At 45.0% G+C, this 23133-nt stretch overlaps 1 protein-coding gene across 3 annotated transcripts in view; it reads left to right on the top strand.

The window, feature by feature from the left end:
- Positions 1–23133, top strand: part of LOC135917876 (kelch-like protein 12) — an 80278-nt gene that overhangs the window by 30178 nt on the left and 26967 nt on the right. For 2 of the 3 annotated variants that reach the window (XM_070526788.1, XM_070526789.1), the window contains exon 2: positions 22857–23075. The exons of the other annotated variant lie outside the window; for it this stretch is intronic. In XM_070526788.1, coding sequence (XP_070382889.1) covers positions 22857–23075 — 219 coding nt within the window. The remainder of the gene's footprint in view (positions 1–22856; positions 23076–23133) is intronic. 3 annotated transcript variants of the gene reach the window in all.

A 23133-nucleotide genomic window follows, 5' to 3' on the forward strand; every position in this document is an offset into this window, starting at 1 on the left:
GCGTCTACGCATGCCCGTGGACTGATATATGCGGCGTACAGGCGCTTTCAAGGCACTTTATTTTTCGTTGGAAAAAGGATATTTTGGGGGGAAAATTATTCATTGCCGGATCGTTTATTTATCGCGTTAAACGGCGTCTACGCATGCCCGGGGACTGATATATGCGGAGTACAGGCGCTTTCAAGGCACTTTATTTTTCGTTGGAAAAGTGATATTTTCATGGGCTATAGGCTTAGTGTTTTTTCCATTTTGGGGGGAAAATTATTCTTTGCCGGATCATTGATTTATCGCGTTAAACGGCGTCTACGCATGCCCGGGGACTGATATATGCGGAGTACAGGCGCTTTCAAAGCACTTTATTTTTCGTCGGAAAAGTGATATTTTCATGGGCTTAGTGTTTTTTCCATTCTGGGGGGAAAATTATTCTTTGCCTGATCGTTTATTTATCGCGTTAAACGGCGTCTACGCATGCCCGGGGACTGATATATGCGGAGTACAGGCGCTTTCAAGGCACTTTATTTTTCGTCGGAAAAAGGATATTTTCATGGGCTATAGGCTTAGTGTTTTTTCCTATTTGGGGGGAAAATTATTTATTGCCTGATCGTTTATTTATCGCGTTAAACGGCGTCTACGCACGCCCGGGGACTGATATATGCGGAGTACAGGCGCTTTCAAGGCACTTTATTTTTCGTCGGAAAAAGGATATTTTCATGGGCTATAGGCTTAGTGTTTTTTCCATTTTGGGGGGAAAATTATTCTTTGCCGGATCGTTTATTTATCGCGTTAAACGGCGTCTACTCATGCCCGGGGACTGATATATGCGGAGTACAGGCGCTTTCGAGGCACTTTATTTTTCGTCGAAAAAATGATATTTTCATGGGCTATAGGCTTAGTGTTTTTTCCTATTTGGGGGGAAAATTATTTATTGCCAGATCGTTTATTTATCGCGTTAAACGGCGTCTACGCATGTCCGGGGACTGATATATGCGGAGTACAGGCGCTTTCGCGGCACTTTATTTTTCGTCGAAAAAATGATATTTTCATGGGCTATAGGCTTAGTGTTTTTTCCTATTTGGGGGGAAAATTATTCTTTGCCAGATCGTTTATTTATCGCGTTAAACGGCGTCTACGCATGCCCGGGGACTGATATATGCGGAGTACAGGCGCTTTCGAGGCACTTTATTTTTCGTCGAAAAAATGATATTTTCATGGGCTATAGGCTTAGTGTTTTTTCCTATTTGGGGGGAAAATTATTTATTGCCAGATCGTTTATTTATCGCGTTAAACGGCGTCTACGCATGCCCGGGGACTGATATATGCGGAGTACAGGCGCTTTCGAGGCACTTTATTTTTCGTCGAAAAAATGATATTTTCATGGGCTATAGGCTTAGTGTTTTTTCCTATTTGGGGGGAAAATTATTTATTGCCAGATCGTTTATTTATCGCGTTAAACGGCGTCTACGCACGCCCGGGGACTGATATATGCGGAGTACAGGCGCTTTCGAGGCACTTTATTTTTCGTCGAAAAAATGATATTTTCATGGGCTATAGGCTTAGTGTTTTTTCCTATTTGGGCGGAAAATTATTTATTGCCAGATCGTTTATTTATCGCGTTAAACGGCGTCTACGATTGCCCGGGCACTGATATATGCGGAGTACAGGCGCTTTCGAGGCACTTTATTTTTCGTCGAAAAAATGATATTTTCATGGGCTATAGGCTTAGTGTTTTTTCCTATTTGGGGGGAAAATTATTTATTGCCAGATCGTTTATTTATCGCGTTAAACGGCGTCTACGCATGCCCGGGGACTGATATATGCGGAGTACAGGCGCTTTCAAGGCACTTTATTTTTCGTTGGAAAAAGGATATTTTGGGGGGAAAATTATTCTTTGCCGGATAGTTTATTTATCGCGTTAAACGGCGTCTACGCATGCCCGGGGACTGATATATGCGGAGTACAGGCGCTTTCAAGGCACTTTATTTTTCGTTGGAAAAGTGATATTTTCATGGGCTATAGGCTTAGTGTTTTTTCCATTTTGGGGGGAAAATTATTCTTTGCCGGATCGTTGATTTATCGCGTTAAACGGCGTCTACGCATGCCCGGGGACTGATATATGCGGAGTACAGGCGCTTTCACGGCACTTTAGTTTTTCGTCGGAAAAGTGATATTTTCATGGGCTATAGGCTTAGTGTTTTTTCCATTTTGGGGGGAAAATTATTCTTTGCCGGATCGTTTATTTATCGCGTTAAACGGCGTCTACGCATGCCCGGGGACTGATATATGCGGAGTACAGGCGCTTTCGAGGCACTTTATTTTTCGTCGGAAAAGTGATATTTTCATGGGCTTAGTGTTTTTTCCATTTTGGGGGGAAAATTATTCTTTGCCTGATCGTTTATTTATCGCGTTAAACGGCGTCTACGCATGCCCGGGGACTGATATATGCGGAGTACCGGCGCTTTCAAGGCACTTTATTTTTCGTCGGAAAAAGGATATTTTCATGGGCTATAGGCTTAGTGTTTTTTCCATTTTGGGGGGAAAATTATTTATTGCCAGATCGTTTATTTATCGCGTTAAACGGCGTCTACGCATGCCCGGGGACTGATATATGCGGAGTACAGGCGCTTTCGAGGCACTTTATTTTTCGTCGAAAAAATGATATTTTCATGGGCTATAGGCTTAGTGTTTTTTCCTATTTGGGGGGAAAATTATTCTTTGCCAGATCGTTTATTTATCGCGTTAAACGGCGTCTACGCATGCCCGGGGACTGATATATGCGGAGTACAGGCGCTTTCGAGGCACTTTATTTTTCGTCGAAAAAATGATATTTTCATGGGCTATAGGCTTAGTGTTTTTTCCTATTTGGGGGGAAAATTATTCTTTGCCAGATCGTTTATTTATCGCGTTAAACGGCGTCTACGCATGCCCGGGGACTGATATATGCGGAGTACAGGCGCTTTCGAGGCACTTTATTTTTCGTCGAAAAAATGATATTTTCATGGGCTATAGGCTTAGTGTTTTTTCCTATTTGGGGGGAAAATTATTTATTGCCAGATCGTTTATTTATCGCGTTAAACGGCGTCTACGCATGCCCGGGCACTGATATATGCGGAGTACAGGCGCTTTCGAGGCACTTTATTTTTCGTCGAAAAAATGATATTTTCATGGGCTATAGGCTTAGTGTTTTTTCCTATTTGGGGGGAAAATTATTTATTGCCAGATCGTTTATTTATCGCGTTAAACGGCGTCTACGCATGCCCGGGGACTGATATATGCGGAGTACAGGCGCTTTCGAGGCACTTTATTTTTCGTCGGAAAAGTGATATTTTCATGGGCTTAGTGTTTTTTCCATTTTGGGGGGAAAATTATTCTTTGCCTGATCGTTTATTTATCGCGTTAAACGGCGTCTACGCATGCCCGGGGACTGATATATGCGGAGTACAGGCGCTTTCAAGGCACTTTATTTTTCGTCGGAAAAAGGATATTTTCATGGGCTATAGGCTTAGTGTTTTTTCCATTTTGGGGGGAAAATTATTTATTGCCAGATCGTTTATTTATAGCGTTAAACGGCGTCTACGCATGCCCGGGGACTGATATATGCGGAGTACAGGCGCTTTCAAGGCACTTTATTTTTCGTTGGAAAAAGGATATTTTGGGGGGAAAATTATTCTTTGCCGGATCGTTTATTTATCGCGTTAAACGGCGTCTACGCATGCGCGGGGACTGATATATGCGGAGTACAGGCGCTTTCAAGGCACTTTATTTTTCGTTGGAAAAGTGATATTTTCATGGGCTATAGGCTTAGTGTTTTTTCCATTTTGGGGGGAAAATTATTCTTTGCCGGATCGTTTATTTATCGCGTTAAACGGCGTCTACGCATGCCCGGGGACTGATATATGCGGAGTACAGGCGCTTTCGAGGCACTTTATTTTTCGTCGGAAAAGTGATATTTTCATGGGCTATAGGCTTAGTGTTTTTTCCTATTTGGGGGGAAAATTATTTATTGCCTGATCGTTTATTTATCGCGTTAAACGGCGTCTACGCACGCCCGGGGACTGATATATGCGGAGTACAGGCGCTTTCAAGGCACTTTATTTTTCGTCGGAAAAAGGATATTTTCATGGGCTATAGGCTTAGTGTTTTTTCCATTTTGGGGGGAAAATTATTTATTGCCAGATCGTTTATTTATCGCGTTAAACGGCGTCTACGCATGCCCGGGGACTGATATATGCGGAGTACAGGCGCTTTCAAGGCACTTTATTTTTCGTTGGAAAAAGGATATTTTGGGGGGAAAATAATTCTTTGCCGGATCGTTTATTTATCGCGTTAAACGGCGTCTACGCATGCCCGGGGACTGATATATGCGGAGTACAGGCGCTTTCGAGGCACTTTATTTTTCGTCGGAAAAGTGATATTTTCATGGGCTATAGGCTTAGTGTTTTTTCCATTTTGGGGGGAAAATTATTCTTTGCCGGATCGTTTATTTATCGCGTTAAACGGCGTCTACGCATGCCCGGGGACTGATATATGCGGAGTACAGGCGCTTTCAAGGCACTTTATTTTTCGTTGGAAAAGTGATATTTTCATGGGCTATAGGCTTAGTGTTTTTTCCATTTTGGGGGGAAAATTATTCTTTGCCGGATCGTTTATTTATCGCGTTAAACGGCGTCTACGCATGCCCGGGGACTGATATATGCGGAGTACAGGCGCTTTCGAGGCACTTTATTTTTCGTCGGAAAAGTGATATTTTCATAGGCTTAGTGTTTTTTCTATTTGGGGGGAAAATTATTTATTGCCTGATCGTTTATTTATCGCGTTAAACGGCGTCTACGCACGCCCGGGGACTGATATATGCGGAGTACAGGCGCTTTCAAGGCACTTTATTTTTCGTCGGAAAAAGGATATTTTCATGGGCTATAGGCTTAGTGTTTTTTCCATTTTGGGGGGAAAATTATTCTTTGCCGGATCGTTTATTTATCGCGTTAAACGGCGTCTACGCATGCCCGGGGACTGATATATGCGGAGTACAGGCGCTTTCGAGGCACTTTATTTTTCGTCGGAAAAGTGATATTTTCATGGGCTATAGGCTTAGTGTTTTTTCCTATTTGGGGGGAAAATTATTTATTGCCTGATCGTTTATTTATCGCGTTAAACGGCGTCTACGCACGCCCGGGGACTGATATATGCGGAGTACAGGCGCTTTCAAGGCACTTTATTTTTCGTCGGAAAAAGGATATTTTCATGGGCTATAGGCTTAGTGTTTTTTCCATTTTGGGGGGAAAATTATTTATTGCCAGATCGTTTATTTATAGCGTTAAACGGCGTCTACGCATGCCCGGGGACTGATATATGCGGAGTACAGGCGCTTTCAAGGCACTTTATTTTTCGTTGGAAAAAGGATATTTTGGGGGGAAAATTATTCTTTGCCGGATCGTTTATTTATCGCGTTAAACGGCGTCTACGCATGCGCGGGGACTGATATATGCGGAGTACAGGCGCTTTCAAGGCACTTTATTTTTCGTTGGAAAAGTGATATTTTCATGGGCTATAGGCTTAGTGTTTTTTTCCATTTTGGGGGGAAAATTATTCTTTGCCGGATCGTTTATTTATCGCGTTAAACGGCGTCTACGCATGCCCGGGGACTGATATATGCGGAGTACAGGCGCTTTCGAGGCACTTTATTTTTCGTCGGAAAAGTGATATTTTCATGGGCTATAGGCTTAGTGTTTTTTCCTATTTGGGGGGAAAATTATTTATTGCCTGATCGTTTATTTATCGCGTTAAACGGCGTCTACGCACGCCCGGGGACTGATATATGCGGAGTACAGGCGCTTTCAAGGCACTTTATTTTTCGTCGGAAAAAGGATATTTTCATGGGCTATAGGCTTAGTGTTTTTTCCATTTTGGGGGGAAAATTATTTATTGCCAGATCGTTTATTTATCGCGTTAAACGGCGTCTACGCATGCCCGGGGACTGATATATGCGGAGTACAGGCGCTTTCAAGGCACTTTATTTTTCGTTGGAAAAAGGATATTTTGGGGGGAAAATTATTCTTTGCCGGATCGTTTATTTATCGCGTTAAACGGCGTCTACGCATGCCCGGGGACTGATATATGCGGAGTACAGGCGCTTTCGAGGCACTTTATTTTTCGTCGGAAAAGTGATATTTTCATGGGCTATAGGCTTAGTGTTTTTTCCATTTTGGGGGGAAAATTATTCTTTGCCGGATCGTTTATTTATCGCGTTAAACGGCGTCTACGCATGCCCGGGGACTGATATATGCGGAGTACAGGCGCTTTCAAGGCACTTTATTTTTCGTTGGAAAAGTGATATTTTCATGGGCTATAGGCTTAGTGTTTTTTCCATTTTGGGGGGAAAATTATTCTTTGCCGGATCGTTTATTTATCGCGTTAAACGGCGTCTACGCATGCCCGGGGACTGATATATGCGGAGTACAGGCGCTTTCGAGGCACTTTATTTTTCGTCGGAAAAGTGATATTTTCATAGGCTTAGTGTTTTTTCTATTTGGGGGGAAAATTATTTATTGCCTGATCGTTTATTTATCGCGTTAAACGGCGTCTACGCACGCCCGGGGACTGATATATGCGGAGTACAGGCGCTTTCAAGGCACTTTATTTTTCGTCGGAAAAAGGATATTTTCATGGGCTATAGGCTTAGTGTTTTTTCCATTTTGGGGGGAAAATTATTCTTTGCCGGATCGTTTATTTATCGCGTTAAACGGCGTCTACGCATGCCCGGGGACTGATATATGCGGAGTACAGGCGCTTTCGAGGCACTTTATTTTTCGTCGGAAAAGTGATATTTTCATGGTCTATAGGCTTAGTGTTTTTTCCTATTTGGGGGGAAAATTATTCTTTGCCAGATCGTTTATTTATCGCGTTAAACGGCGTCTACGCATGCCCGGGGACTGATATATGCGGAGTACAGGCGCTTTCGAGGCACTTTATTTTTCGTCGGAAAAGTGATATTTTCATGGGCTTAGTGTTTTTTCCATTTTGGGGGGAAAATTATTCTTTGCCTGATCGTTTATTTATCGCGTTAAACGGCGTCTACGCATGCCCGGGGACTGATATATGCGGAGTACAGGCGCTTTCAAGGCACTTTATTTTTCGTCGGAAAAAGGATATTTTCATGGGCTTAGTGTTTTTTCCATTTTGGGGGGAAAATTATTCTTTGCCTGATCGTTTATTTATCGCGTTAAACGGCGTCTACGCATGCCCGGGGACTGATATATGCGGAGTACAGGCGCTTTCAAGGCACTTTATTTTTCGTCGGAAAAAGGATATTTTCATGGGCTATAGGCTTAGTGTTTTTTCCATTTTAGGGGGAAAATTATTTATTGCCAGATCGTTTATTTATCGCGTTAAACGGCGTCTACGCATGCCCGGGGACTGATATATGCGGAGTACAGGCGCTTTCGAGGCACTTTATTTTTCGTCGAAAAAATGATATTTTCATGGGCTATAGGCTTAGTGTTTTTTCCTATTTGGGGGGAAAATTATTTATTGCCAGATCGTTTATTTATCGCGTTAAACGGCGTCTACGCATGCCCGGGGACTGATATATGCGGAGTACAGGCGCTTTCGAGGCACTTTATTTTTCGTCGAAAAAATGATATTTTCATGGGTATAGGCTTAGTGTTTTTTCCTATTTGGGGGGAAAATTATTCTTTGCAGATCGTTTATTTATCGCGTTAAACGGCGTCTACGCATGCCCGGGGACTGATATATGCGGAGTACAGGCGCTTTCGAGGCACTTTATTTTTCGTCGAAAAAATGATATTTTCATGGGCTATAGGCTTAGTGTTTTTTCCTATTTGGGGGGAAAATTATTTATTGCCAGATCGTTTATTTATCGCGTTAAACGGCGTCTACGCATGCCCGGGGACTGATATATGCGGAGTACAGGCGCTTTCAAGGCACTTTATTTTTCGTTGGAAAAAGGATATTTTGGGGGGAAAATTATTCTTTGCCGGATCGTTTATTTATCGCGTTAAACGGCGTCTACGCATGCCCGGGGACTGATATATGCGGAGTACAGGCGCTTTCGAGGCACTTTATTTTTCGTCGAAAAAATGATATTTTCATGGGCTATAGGCTTAGTGTTTTTTCCTATTTGGGGGGAAAATTATTTATTGCCAGATCGTTTATTTATCGCGTTAAACGGCGTCTACGCATGCCCGGGGACTGATATATGCGGAGTACAGGCGCTTTCAAGGCACTTTATTTTTCGTTGGAAAAAGGATATTTTGGGGGGAAAATTATTCTTTGCCGGATAGTTTATTTATCGCGTTAAACGGCGTCTACGCATGCCCGGGGACTGATATATGCGGAGTACAGGCGCTTTCAAGGCACTTTATTTTTCGTTGGAAAAGTGATATTTTCATGGGCTATAAGCTTAGTGTTTTTTCCATTTTGGGGGGAAAATTATTCTTTGCCGGATCGTTGATTTATCGCGTTAAACGGCGTCTACGCATGCCCGGGGACTGATATATGCGGAGTACAGGCGCTTTCAAGGCACTTTAGTTTTTCGTCGGAAAAGTGATATTTTCATGGGCTATAGGCTTAGTGTTTTTTCCATTTTGGGGGGAAAATTATTCTTTGCCGGATCGTTTATTTATCGCGTTAAACGGCGTCTACGCATGCCCGGGGACTGATATATGCGGAGTACAGGCGCTTTCGAGGCACTTTATTTTTCGTCGGAAAAGTGATATTTTCATGGGCTTAGTGTTTTTTCCATTTTGGGGGGAAAATTATTCTTTGCCTGATCGTTTATTTATCGCGTTAAACGGCGTCTACGCATGCCCGGGGACTGATATATGCGGAGTACAGGCGCTTTCGAGGCACTTTATTTTTCGTCGAAAAAATGATATTTTCATGGGTTATAGGCTTAGTGTTTTTTCCTATTTGGGGGGAAAATTATTTATTGCCAGATCGTTTATTTATCGCGTTAAACGGCGTCTACGTATGCCCGGGGACTGATATATGCGGAGTACAGGCGCTTTCGAGGCACTTTATTTTTCGTCGAATAAATGATATTTTCATGGGCTATAGGCTTAGTGTTTTTTCCTATTTGGGGGGAAAATTATTCTTTGCCAGATCGTTTATTTATCGCGTTAAACGGCGTCTACGCATGCCCGGGGACTGATATATGCGGAGTACAGGCGCTTTCGAGGCACTTTATTTTTCGTCGAAAAAATGATATTTTCATGGGCTATAGGCTTAGTGTTTTTTCCTATTTGGGGGGAAAATTATTTATTGCCAGATCGTTTATTTATCGCGTTAAACGGCGTCTACGCATGTCCGGGCACTGATATATGCGGAGTACAGGCGCTTTCGAGGCACTTTATTTTTCGTCGAAAAAATGATATTTTCATGGGCTATAGGCTTAGTGTTTTTTCCTATTTGGGGGGAAAATTATTTATTGCCAGATCGTTTATTTATCGCGTTAAACGGCGTCTACGCATGCCCGGGGACTGATATATGCGGAGTACAGGCGCTTTCAAGGCACTTTATTTTTCGTTGGAAAAAGGATATTTTTTGGGGAAAATTATTCTTTGCCGGATAGTTTATTTATCGCGTTAAACGGCGTCTACGCATGCCCGGGGACTGATATATGCGGAGTACAGGCGCTTTCAAGGCACTTTATTTTTCGTTGGAAAAGTGATATTTTCATGGGCTATAGGCTTAGTGTTTTTTCCATTTTGGGGGGAAAATTATTCTTTGCCGGATCGTTGATTTATCGCGTTAAACGGCGTCTACGCATGCCCGGGGACTGATATATGCGGAGTACAGGCGCTTTCAAGGCACTTTATTTTTCGTCGGAAAAGTGATATTTTCATGGGCTTAGTGTTTTTTCCATTTTGGGGGGAAAATTATTCTTTGCCTGATCGTTTATTTATCGCGTTAAACGGCGTCTACGCATGCCCGGGGACTGATATATGGGGAGTACAGGCGCTTTCGAGGCACTTTATTTTTCGTCGGAAAAGTGATATTTTCATGGGCTTAGTGTTTTTTCCATTTTGGGGGGAAAATTATTCTTTGCCTGATCGTTTATTTATCGCGTTAAACGGCGTCTACGCATGCCCGGGGACTGATATATGCGGAGTACAGGCGCTTTCAAGGCACTTTATTTTTCGTCGGAAAAAGGATATTTTCATGGGCTATAGGCTTAGTGTTTTTTCCTATTTGGGGGGAAAATTATTTATTGCCTGATCGTTTATTTATCGCGTTAAACGGCGTCTACGTACGCCCGGGGACTGATATATGCGGAGTACAGGCGCTTTCAAGGCACTTTATTTTTCGTCGGAAAAAGGATATTTTCATGGGCTATAGGCTTAGTGTTTTTTCCATTTTGGGGGGAAAATTATTCTTTGCGGATCGTTTATTTATCGCGTTAAACGCCGTCTACGCATGCCCGGGGACTGATATATGCGGAGTACAGGCGCTTTCGAGGCACTTTATTTTTCGTCGGAAAAAGGATATTTTCATGGGCTATAGGCTTAGTGTTTTTTCCATTTTGGGGGGAAAATTATTCTTTGCCGGATCGTTTATTTATCGCGTTAAACGGCGTCTACGCGCGCCCGGGGACTGATATATGCGGAGTACAGGCGCTTTCGAGGCACTTTATTTTTCGTCGGAAAAATGATATTTTCATGGGCTATAGGCTTAGTGTTTTTTCCATTTTGGGGGGGAAATTATTCTTTGCCGGATCGTTTATTTATCGCGTTAAACGGCGTCTACGCATGCCCGGGGACTGATATATGCGGAGTACAGGCGCTTTCGAGGCACTTTATTTTTCGTCGGAAAAATGATATTTTCATGGGCTATAGGCTTAGTGTTTTTTCCTATTTGGGGGGAAAATTATTCTTTGCCAGATCGTTTATTTATCGCGTTAAACGGCGTCTACGCATGCCCGGGGACTGATATATGCGGAGTACAGGCGCTTTCGAGGCACTTTATTTTTCGTCGAAAAAATGATATTTTCATGGGCTATAGGCTTAGTGTTTTTTCCTATTTGGGGGGAAAATTATTTATTGCCTGATCGTTTATTTATCGCGTTAAACGGCGTCTACGCACGCCCGGGGACTGATATATGCGGAGTACAGGCGCTTTCAAGGCACTTTATTTTTCGTCGGAAAAAGGATATTTTCATGGGCTATAGGCTTAGTGTTTTTTCCATTTTGGGGGGAAAATTATTCTTTGCCGGATCGTTTATTTATCGCGTTAAACGGCGTCTACGCATGCCCGGGGACTGATATATGCGGAGTACAGGCGCTTTCGAGGCACTTTATTTTTCGTCGGAAAAAGGATATTTTCATGGGAAAAAGGATATTTTCCATTTTTGGGGGAAAATTATTCTTTGCCGGATCGTTTATTTATCGCGTTAAACGGCGTCTACGCACGCCCGGGGACTGATATATGCGGAGTACAGGCGCTTTCTAGGCACTTTATTTTTCGTCGGAAAAATGATATTTTCATGGGCTATAGGCTTAGTGTTTTTTCCATTTTGGGGGGAAAATTATTCTTTGCCGGATCGTTTATTTATCGCGTTAAACGGCGTCTACGCATGCCCGGGGACTGATATATGCGGAGTACAGGCGCTTTCGAGGCACTTTATTTTTCGTCGAAAAAATGATATTTTCATGGGCTATAGGCTTAGTGTTTTTTCCTATTTGGGGGGAAAATTATTTATTGCCAGATCGTTTATTTATCGCGTTAAAAGGCGTCTACGCATGCCCGGGGACTGATATATGCGGAGTACAGGCGCTTTCGAGGCACTTTATTTTTCGTCGAAAAAATGATATTTTCATGGGCTATAGGCTTAGTGTTTTTTCCTATTTGGGGGGAAAATTATTTATTGCCAGATCGTTTATTTATCGCGTTAAGCGGCGTCTACGCATGCCCGGAGACTGATATATGCGGAGTACAGGCGCTTTCGAGGCACTTTATTTTTCGTCGAAAAAATGATATTTTCATGGGCTATAGGCTTAGTGTTTTTTCCTATTTGGGAGGAAAATTATTCTTTGCCAGATCGTTTATTTATCGCGTTAAACGGCGTCTACGCATGCCCGGGGACTGATATATGCGGAGTACAGGCGCTTTCGAGGCACTTTATTTTTCGTCGAAAAAATGATATTTTCATGGGCTATAGGCTTAGTGTTTTTTCCTATTTGGGGGGAAAATTATTCTTTGCCAGATCGTTTATTTATCGCGTTAAACGGCGTCTACGCATGCCCGGGGGCTGATATATGCGGAGTACAGGCGTTTCGAGGCACTTTATTTTTCGTCGAAAAAATGATATTTTCATGGGCTATAGGCTTAGTGTTTTTTCCTATTTGGGGGGAAAATTATTTATTGCCAGATCGTTTATTTATCGCGTTAAACGGCGTCTACGCACGCCCGGGGACTGATATATGCGGAGTACAGGCGCTTTCGAGGCACTTTATTTTTCGTCGAAAAAATGATATTTTCATGGGCTATAGGCTTAGTGTTTTTTCCTATTTGGGGGGAAATTATTTATTGCCAGATCGTTTATTTATCGCGTTAAACGGCGTCTACGCATGCCCGCGGACTGATATATGCGGAGTACAGGCGCTTTCGAGGCACTTTATTTTTCGTCGAAAAAATGATATTTTCATGGGCTATTATAGGCTTAGTGTTTTTTCCAATTTGGGGGGAAAATTATTTATTGCCAGATCGTTTATTTATCGCGTTAAAAGGCGTCTACGCATGCCCGGGGACTGATATATGCAGAGTACAGGCGCTTTCGAGGCACTTTATTTTTCGTCGAAAAAATGATATTTTCATGGGCTATAGGCTTAGTGTTTTTTCCTATTTGGGGGGAAAATTATTTATTGCCTGATCGTTTATTTATCGCGTTAAACGGCGTCTACGCACGCCCGGGGACTGATATATGCGGAGTACAGGCGCTTTCAAGGCACTTTATTTTTCGTCGGAAAAAGGATATTTTCATGGGCTATAGGCTTAGTGTTTTTTCCATTTTGGGGGGAAAATTATTCTTTGCCGGATCGTTTATTTATCGCGTTAAACGGCGTCTACGCATGCCCGGGGACTGATATATGCGGAGTACAGGCGCTTTGGAGGCACTTTATTTTTCGTCGGAAAAAGGATATTTTCATGGGAAAAAGGATATTTTCCATTTTTGGGGGAAAATTATTCTTTGCCGGATCGTTTATTTATCGCGTTAAACGGCGTCTACGCACGCCCGGGGACTGATATATGCGGAGTACAGGCGCTTTCTAGGCACTTTATTTTTCGTCGGAAAAATGATATTTTCATGGGCTATAGGCTTAGTGTTTTTTCCTTTTTGGGGTGAAAATTATTTATTGCCAGATCGATATAGGCTTAGTGTTTTTTCCATTTTGGGGGGAAAATTATTCTTTGCCGGATCGTTTATTTATCGCGTTAAACGGCGTCTACGCATGCCCGGAGACTGATATATGCGGAGTACAGGCGCTTTCGAGGCACTTTATTTTTCGTCGGAAAAATGATATTTTCATGGGCTATAGGCTTAGTGTTTTTTCCTATTTGGGGGGAAAATTATTCTTTGCCAGATCGTTTATTTATCGCGTTAAACGGCGTCTACGCATGCCCGGGGACTGATATATGCGGAGTACAGGCGCTTTCGAGGCACTTTATTTTTCGTCGAAAAAATGATATTTTCATGGGCTATAGGCTTAGTGTTTTTTCCTATTTGGGGGGAAAATTATTTATTGCCAGATCGTTTATTTATCGCGTTAAAAGGCGTCTACGCATGCCCGGGGACTGATATATGCGGAGTACAGGCGCTTTCGAGGCACTTTATTTTTCGTCGAAAAAATGATATTTTCATGGGCTATAGGCTTAGTGTTTTTTCCTATTTGGGGGAAAATTATTTATTGCCAGATCGTTTATTTATCGCGTTAAACGGCGTCTACGCATGCCCGGAGACTGATATATGCGGAGTACAGGCGCTTTCGAGGCACTTTATTTTTCGTCGAAAAAAGGATATTTTCATGGGCTATAGGCTTAGTGTTTTTTCCATTTTGGGGGGAAAATTATTCTTTGCCGGATCGTTTATTTATCGCGTTAAATGGCGTCTACGCATGCCCGGGGACTGATATATGCGGAGTACAGGCGCTTTCGAGGCACTTTATTTTTCGTCGAAAAAATGATATTTTCATGGGCTATAGGCTTAGTGTTTTTTCCTATTTGGGGGGAAAATTATTTATTGCCAGATCGTTTATTTATCGCGTTAAAAGGCGTCTACGCATGCCCGGGGACTGATATATGCGGAGTACAGGCGCTTTCGAGGCACTTTATTTTTCGTCGAAAAAATGATATTTTCATGGGCTATAGGCTTAGTGTTTTTTCCTATTTGGGAGGAAAATTATTCTTTGCCAGATCGTTTATTTATCGCGTTAAACGGCGTCTACGCATGCCCGGGGACTGATATATGCGGAGTACAGGCGCTTTCGAGGCACTTTATTTTTCGTCGAAAAAATGATATTTTCATGGGCTATAGGCTTAGTGTTTTTTCCTATTTGGGGGGAAAATTATTCTTTGCCAGATCGTTTATTTATCGCGTTAAACGGCGTCTACGCATGCCCGGGGGCTGATATATGCGGAGTACAGGCGCTTTCGAGGCACTTTATTTTTCGTCGAAAAAATGATATTTTCATGGGCTATAGGCTTAGTGTTTTTTCCTATTTGGGGGGAAAATTATTTATTGCCAGATCGTTTATTTATCGCGTTAAACGGCGTCTACGCACGCCCGGGGACTGATATATGCGGAGTACAGGCGCTTTCGAGGCACTTTATTTTTCGTCGAAAAAATGATATTTTCATGGGCTATAGGCTTAGTGTTTTTTCCTATTTGGGGGGAAATTATTTATTGCCAGATCGTTTATTTATCGCGTTAAACGGCGTCTACGCATGCCCGCGGACTGATATATGCGGAGTACAGGCGCTTTCGAGGCACTTTATTTTTCGTCGAAAAAATGATATTTTCATGGGCTATAGGCTTAGTGTTTTTTCCTATTTGTGGGGAAAATTATTCTTTGCCAGATCGTTTATTTATCGCGTTAAACGGCGTCTACGCATGCCCGGGGACTGATATATGCGGAGTACAGGCGCTTTCGAGGCACTTTATTTTTCGTCGAAAAAATGATATTTTCATGGGCTATAGGCTTAGTGTTTTTTCCTATTTGGGGGGAAAATTATTTATTGCCAGATCGTTTATTTATCGCGTTAAACGGCGTCTACGCACGCCCGGGGACTGATATATGCGGAGTACAGGCGCTTTCGAGGCACTTTATTTTTCGTCGAAAAAATGATATTTTTATGGGCTATAGGCTTAGTGTTTTTTCCTATTTGGGGGGAAAATTATTTATTGCCAGATCGTTTATTTATCGCGTTAAACGGCGTCTACGCACGCCCGGGGACTGATATATGCGGAGTACAGGCGCATATATCAGCGTTTGTTCTTCTCATATATCACTCCCCTCGGATGCGCTAACGCCGAACCCGCGATAAATGAACGACTATAGGCCGATTTTAATTTTTTGAAAAAATTGAAAAAAAACAGTAAGCCGATAGTAAGCCCATGAAAACTTGCATTTCCGCGAACGCATTCGGCGTTAGCGCATGCGTGGGGAGTGATATATGAGAAGAACGAACGCTTTAGAGCCAACTTATTTTTCCTCCAGGAAACGCAAATTTTCATGGGCTATAGGCTTACTGTGTTTTCATTTTTTTCGAGAAAATAATATCGGCCTAGTCGTTCATTTATCGCGTGATTCGGCGTTAGCGCATGCGTGGGCAGTGATATATGTGAAAAACGAATGCTTTAGAGGCAACTTATTTTTCCGCGCGGAAACGCATATTTTCATATTTTCGTTTTTTTAGAGAAATAATCGTTGCCCATTTTTATTTATCGCGTTAATCGCCGTCAGCGCATGTTTGATGACTGATCAGTGTTTTCGGGAGAACTTTTTTCACCTAGCTGAGACGATATAGGGCTATAGCCGTACCGTTTTTTTTTTCGAGAAAATAAATCAGTGCTCATTCCTTTATTTATAGCGTAAATCGGCGTATGTCAATGCGTAGAGTCTGATTCGTGCGACGAATCACTGCTTCCAGGATAACCTATTTTACCTGGCTGAGTCGATATTTAAGCGAAAGCTTTACTGGCCGCGAACTTGCGATTTCGCCGTGGTCGTGCTCCGAGGAGGCACATGACGTCACACCGCGTCGCATGCCTGATAACATGTCGGAGGATTGAAAAGGAGAGCTCGCGTGCGCCGCAACCACAGTTGAGGTGGCAGTAAGGACAGCGACAATTACGATAAGCAGGAGGAGGCCTGGAATCGACATGGGAACGAGATGAAGAGGTAGCGGATCGCCCAGAAAAGAGACGAACAGCGCGCAGAACGGCTGGCTAAACGAGGTTACATAGCTAGACAATCAGACCAACCTGGACTTGTAATCAAGATTAACCAAGGCTAACCATGCTATGTCTTAGCTTTCGCTACGTATATCCTTGCAAAGCCTATCTAAGCCACTGCCAATTTTTCAAGCGAAGTTTGTATTGCCTCAATGGTGACGGCGATGGTGTTGCAGTACGAAAAAAAAAAACCCAAGCCGCGCAAAAATAAAAATTGCTCGTCGGGCGGGGGAACCACCGACCGCCGGTTGGCGTGATCGCTATGCTAGCCGACTTAGCCACTGTCCGTTCACGACGCACACCTTTTGAGCAGGGTTTTATGTATGTGGAACGTGTGAAGAAGCGGACGCAGAGCACGTAGCGAGCTGATCGAAGGGTCAGCTCCTTTCGTAGGAGGGCAAGGGTGTGATCGTGTATCTGCTCGTCTCGCGCCCGCCGTTTTCCGTCAGGGGATTGATTGATTGATTGATTGATTGATTGATTGATTGATTGATTGATTGATTGATTGATTGATTGAGTAACTTTTATTTTGCAGTCCTGGAGAACGCGTATTAGCACGTCGCGGGCCGCTCCCACGTCGGGACCGACAGGCCTAGCCTGCCAGCCGCATCGTGGGCCTGCTGGACAGCCCAACGTTGCTGCCGCGTTTGTTTCCTTCTGTCGAAGAGCAGGCAGCGTTTAAGGAGCGGCAGCGGGAGTTGGCCACGCGTTCGGTTAACTTGGCTAAATCCAAACATGTAGATATTCTCGAAGAGGACTAGGCACCTCCTACGCGCACTCCTCGCCACTGAACCCACCAAAACGAAGCAGAAGCAACATCTTCACAGTCTTATCCACAACCACGCCGGATCAGAAGAACACCTCCTGCGAGAACTACGAAAGAAACTATGCGGAGATGCGCCCTCTACCGCGTCAACTCGCTGCAAAGAATACTCTGGAAAACCGAACCCAGAACTCGACCGACCCTTCACGGAGGCCGAAATCCACGTAGCCCTATCCAAGCTGACTAGAAATACTAGCCCAGGTAAAGACAGGATCGTTAACAAACACCTACGCAACCTACCGCAGCAGGCCACCGAGGCTCTCCTCCGTTACTGCAATGAGTGCTGGGAGAAAGGAGAACTGCCTGCTGTGTGGAAACACTCGGACATCACCATGATCCCCAAGGCCAACAAACCTCTCAGCTTGGAGAACCTACGCCCGATCTCCCTCACCTCGTGCGCGGGAAAGCTTTTCGAACATATGGTGCACGACCGCATTACCCAGTACCTAGAAGACAACGACCACCTACCAGACACCATGTTCGGTTTCAGGCAGCACCTCTCAACGCAGGATGTACTCTTACAACTAAAAGAAGGCCTTCTAGATCACCTAAACAATCGAAGCAAATACTCCATAGTGGCAATAGACGTCAAGGGAGCCTTTGATAACGTTAGCCACGACGCGATCCTCAACAATCTCGAAAGCACCGGCTGCGGCACTATGACCTACGCATACGTCAGAAACTTTCTGATGGACCGCACGGCAACAGTCGGAATCTGCAACATCCGCAGTGAAAGCTTCCTACTTCCAAACAGAGGCACTCCGCAAGGGTCGGTCATTTCACCGCTACTCATTAACCTAGCTATGATCAAGCTACCCCCACTACTCGAGACCATACCAGATCTGCGTCACGCGATGTATGCTGATGACATCACGCTCTGGACCAGAGCTACGAACGTTGGAAGGCAAGAAAGTAGCTTACAAGAAGCTGTCGACACCATCGAAAGCTATCTCCGAAACTGCGGCCTCCGCTGCGCCCCGGAGAAGTCTGAACACCTCGTCCTGAAAGCAAGAACGAGAGGCCGACCACCCAACTATGAAGAGCCCGACCCCAGCATCACACTCAACGGGACAACAATCCCGAAAGTCGACAGCGTGCGAATACTTGGACTCCACATCCACAAAGACGGATCGGGAGCTGCCAGCCTACCGAGACTAGAACGCACCCTTTCGCAACTAACGCACCTCATCAAACGGATCTCAAGCCAAAGAAGCGGGCTCCAGGAGCAAGACACTCTAAGAATAGTACAAGCGCTCCTCACCAGCCGCATCACATACGGCACGCCGTACCTGGCTTTAAAAAACGCTGAAATAGAAAAACTGAACATCATGATAAGGAAGGCAATCAAAGCCGCCCTGGGACTCCCCGCCATGGCCTCTACATCACGTCTCCTTAAGATGGGCGTCCACAACACGTGGCAAGAGCTCGCCGAAGCGCACAAGAACAGCCAGCTGGAACGACTCAAGCTCACGCCCACAGGGAGATCAGTACTCCGAAACCTAAACTACAGCGAGATGTATGTCGCAGACACGGACAAGAAAGAGCGAATACCACCGGACGTTCGATAGTGCATTTCCATCGCACGTGTCCCGCGTAACATGCATCCCATATATCACAAGAGTAGAAGACAGGCTAGAGCCAACGCCATCAAAAGAAGTTTCAAGCATGACCCGAATGCCCGCTACACCGATGCGGCCAAGTATCCGCATCGAAACGCGTACGCTCTGAGCGTCGTCGACTCCCAAGGCTCCGAGCTTGCATCGGCAACCATCAAGGCACGCAACCCGGAAACGGCTGAAGAAGCGGCAATCGCTCTCGCCACCACCACATGCACAGACGCAGCAATTATATTCACCGACTCTCAGGCCGCCTGCAGAAACTTCTTGAGGGGCCGCATCTCGACCGATGCACTCAAGATACTAAAAAGACGAAGCACTCCGCTCCCGTACACCTGCGTAACGTGGGTACCCGGACACGAGGGACTAGAGGGGAACGAAGCGGCCCACGTCGCTGCCCGCGAGCACGTCAGCCGGGCTCCCCACTCCCCACGCGCTCTCGGACCCGTGACAGAAGAGGCGGAGGCCGTACCCACCAACTATTCGGCCATATTGCAGCATTACAGGCTCGAGCGTCGAGTGTACCCTCCACCGCACCCTAAACTCGACAGAGAAGAAAGCCTAATCCTTAGACGCCTGCAAAGTAACACATACACGCACGGAACGATGATGCATCGCCTCTACCCGACACTCCACGGCTACCTCTGCCCACTGTGCAACGTACCCGACACTCTGGCACACTTGCTCCTGGAATGCCCGTGGCAGGAAGGCAGCGAAATGCAACCAGAAACGCAGGCAAACGACCTGTTCGAAACGTGGGAGGCCAAGCTAACCCTCGGGGACCTGGAAGACCAACGACAACTCGTCGCCAGGGCTAAGAGGGCAGTCGAAGCCAGAGGGTTCCTGGACTAAGGAGCCCTCCCACCTTAGGGTGATACCCGGCCTCGCTCGGGACACTGTTTCGTCTAATAAACGTTTCTCTCTCTCTCTCTCGTACTCCAAGAAACTTATATCCATGGGCTAGGCCAGATCAGGCATTTCGACAGCATTTTTCGCACCAGGTCTTTCTGGGGTTATGGCGGATCGGGCAGCCTGGGTACGGCCATCGTTTTGATGCCGAATTTCGACGGATTTCTTATTGGTCATGCCAGGGATGCCGAGGGCCGTATCTTGTAGGTGAATTTTGATTGTGGCATTCGAATTGTTAATGTCTATGCTCCAACCCGGTCTAGAGAGCGGAGAGCGTTTTTCGATACATTAGAACCCTATTTGGTAGACGATACTTTCACGGACTATAGGCTTACCGTTTGCGATGCATGCGTTGCCAACATAACAGTAATGGCATACATAGCCTGTAAAGGGGTGTGACGAAGGCATCACAATAACGAGGACGATGAAATACGAAAACGAAAGCGACGGCGGCAAGGTGGCGACAGCGACACGTAGATCATGACGACCCCGACATTCTAAGCACAAGTACAGGAGTTCGAAAAGACAGCGATGTGGCGATGATGAGATAGTGACTATGACGGTCTTATGGTGGTCTTAGTACTTAAGTGCTGTTGAAGGAAGAAAACGGAGCAGAAGTCATCGACGAGGATTGTCAAATGAACAAACGATTCAGCGGGCAAAGTAAACAATGAATGGCGGAACGCTCCACCATTTCACTGAACGAATGAGTGAACGAGCCAACTAACGAATCAGTGAAAGAACGAACTAACGAACGAATGAACAAAAGAATAACGAAATAACGAACCAACCATGTGCTTGCCGAGTCGTACCATTGACTACCGACCACAAGAGGCGAAATTGGCAAAAGAAGCAATTCACTTAAAAGTTCGCAACCGTACTCTACAGCGTGTTCTGCTGCTTTTGTCGTCTCCGTTGCTTAAATATCATCGTCGAAGACGACGCACGCGCTACTTTACTGCCAAAGTAGGTAAGTAATCACGCCACCGCTTTTGAAAGCAGTGATTGTATCCATGGCTGCTCCGACATTTTTTATTGAGCTTACCTCTTGCGTCGGAAAGGTTAATCTGATCATTTCCGTCGATTCATCCCGTAAGTCGGCGTTAGTATACTTGGATTAGCATGAGGAGTGATGTATGCACTGAACCATCGCTTTTGAGATCAGTGATTGCATTTGGCTGCTCCGTGATATTATTGAGCTATAAGCTTACCTTTTGTGTCGGAAAGGTCACTCTGCTCATTTCCGTTTATTCGTGCATCCCGTAAATCGGCATAATTACTTGGTTTAGCATGGAGAGTGATGTACACGCTGAACCAACGCTTTTGAGAGCAGTGATAGCATCTGGCCGCTCCGTGATTTCATTGACCTATCTTACCTTTTGTGTCGGAGATGTCGCTCTGCTCATATTCTTTTATTCGTCCCGTAGATTGGCGTAAGTACTTGGATTAGCGTGGAGAATGATGTACACGCTTAACCAACGCTTTTGAGAGCAGTGACTGTATCTGGCTGTTCCGTAATTTTATTGGACTATAAGCTTATCTATTGTGTCGGAAAGGTCACTCTGCTCTTTTCCGTTTATTCATCCCGTAAATCGGCGTAAGTACTTGGATTAGCGTGGAGAATGATGTACACGCTCAACCAACGTTTTTGAGAGCAGTGATTGCATCTGGCTGCTCTGTGATTTTATTGAGCTATAAGCTTACCTTTTGTGTCGGAACGGTCACTCTTCTCATTTCCGTTTATTCATCCCGTAAATCGGCGTAAGTACTTGGATTAGCATGGGGAATGATGTACACGCTGAACCAACTTTTTTGAGAGCAGTGATTGCATCTGGCTGCTCCGTGATTTTATTGAGCTTATAAGCTTACCTTTTGTGTCGGAAAGGTCACTCTTCTCATTTCCGTTTATTCATCCCGTAAATCGGCGTAAGTACTTGGATTAGCATGGGGAATGATGTACACGCTGAACCAACTTTTTTGAGAGCAGTGATTGCATCTGGCTGCTCCGTGATTTTATTGAGCTTATAAGCTTACCTTTTGTGTCGGAAAGGTCACTCTTCTCATTTCCGTTTATTCATCCCGTAAATCGGCGTAAGTACTTGGATTAGCATGGGGAATGATGTACACGCTGAACCAACTTTTTTGAGAGCAGTGATTGCATCTGGCTGCTCCGTGATTTTATTGAGCTTATAAGCTTACCTTTTGTGTCGGAAAGGTCACTCTTCTCATTTCCGTTTATTCATCCCGTAAATCGGCGTAAGTACTTGGATTAGCATGGGGAAAGATGTACACGCTCAACCAACTTTTTTGAGAGCAGTGATTGCATCTGGCTTCTCCGTGATTTTATTGACCTATAAGCTTACCTCTTGTGTCGGAAAGGTTAATCTGCTCATTTCCGTTTATTCATCCCGTAAATCGGCGCGCAGGCTTCACCGCACACAGCTCGGCTTCACTGCATGTTTTCGCTGCATGTTCACAACTTCACTTATTCACTGGCTTCGTGAGCCATGTAGTGTTGGTTATAACATGCACAGTGCAACGGAGGAGCTGAACACATCTTAAGGGCTGCATGAAAGATATTACAGCGTTGGGCTGGTTGGGCTCGCCATTCGCCTTTTTTGGCAAGTACGTCCTCGATAAGCTCAGCTCGTCTTTCGTACGGAAAGGGTTGAAAAAATGGCTGTGGCTTAGCTAAGGTTACGCCCAGGATGCGAAGCATACTAGCCTTTATTTTAACGCGACAGCGTTAAGGAGCTCGTGTCGCAGAAAAGCCGGTGTCGTCGGTGTCGGCACTGTCGGTGTCTGCGGCGTTGCACTTCACGAATAAATCGTTGTCGCGCCGAACGCTGCGTTGCTCGACGCTCACCGCGTCCGATGCGGGGGGCGACGCCGCGAGCGACGGCGCGAGTTGGAGCCCCGTTTCTCCTCTGTCGTGACGTCACGGTGTCACGTGGTATTGAAGGCGACACCGCCTCGCCTGAGGAGCTGGGTTGAGCTCTAGTAATATGCTTCGCATAAAAGAAAAATATGTACGCGCGTGCAGCGGCCCCGTGGTGACGTGCCAGAACGTCACGGACCTGTACAGCTGCGCGTACAAACTCCGGCTGCGACCCTTGACCAACCGATGCCTGCAGTACCTGGCGGAGGCAGGGCCCGTCGGCAGGCAGCTGGTGGTGCTGCAACACGCTTCACGCTTGAAACTGCCGGTCGAGCAGCAGGCCGCCTTCCAGTTCGTCACAGAGAACTTCGACGACGCCGTCAGGCACGTATCGGTCGCGCTTGTATTGTATGCACAGGGGAGGATTAAACCTAACGAATTA

The sequence above is a fragment of the Dermacentor albipictus genome, chromosome 10 (assembly GCF_038994185.2).
Source record: "Dermacentor albipictus isolate Rhodes 1998 colony chromosome 10, USDA_Dalb.pri_finalv2, whole genome shotgun sequence".
NCBI classification, from domain to species: Eukaryota; Metazoa; Arthropoda; class Arachnida; order Ixodida; family Ixodidae; genus Dermacentor; species Dermacentor albipictus.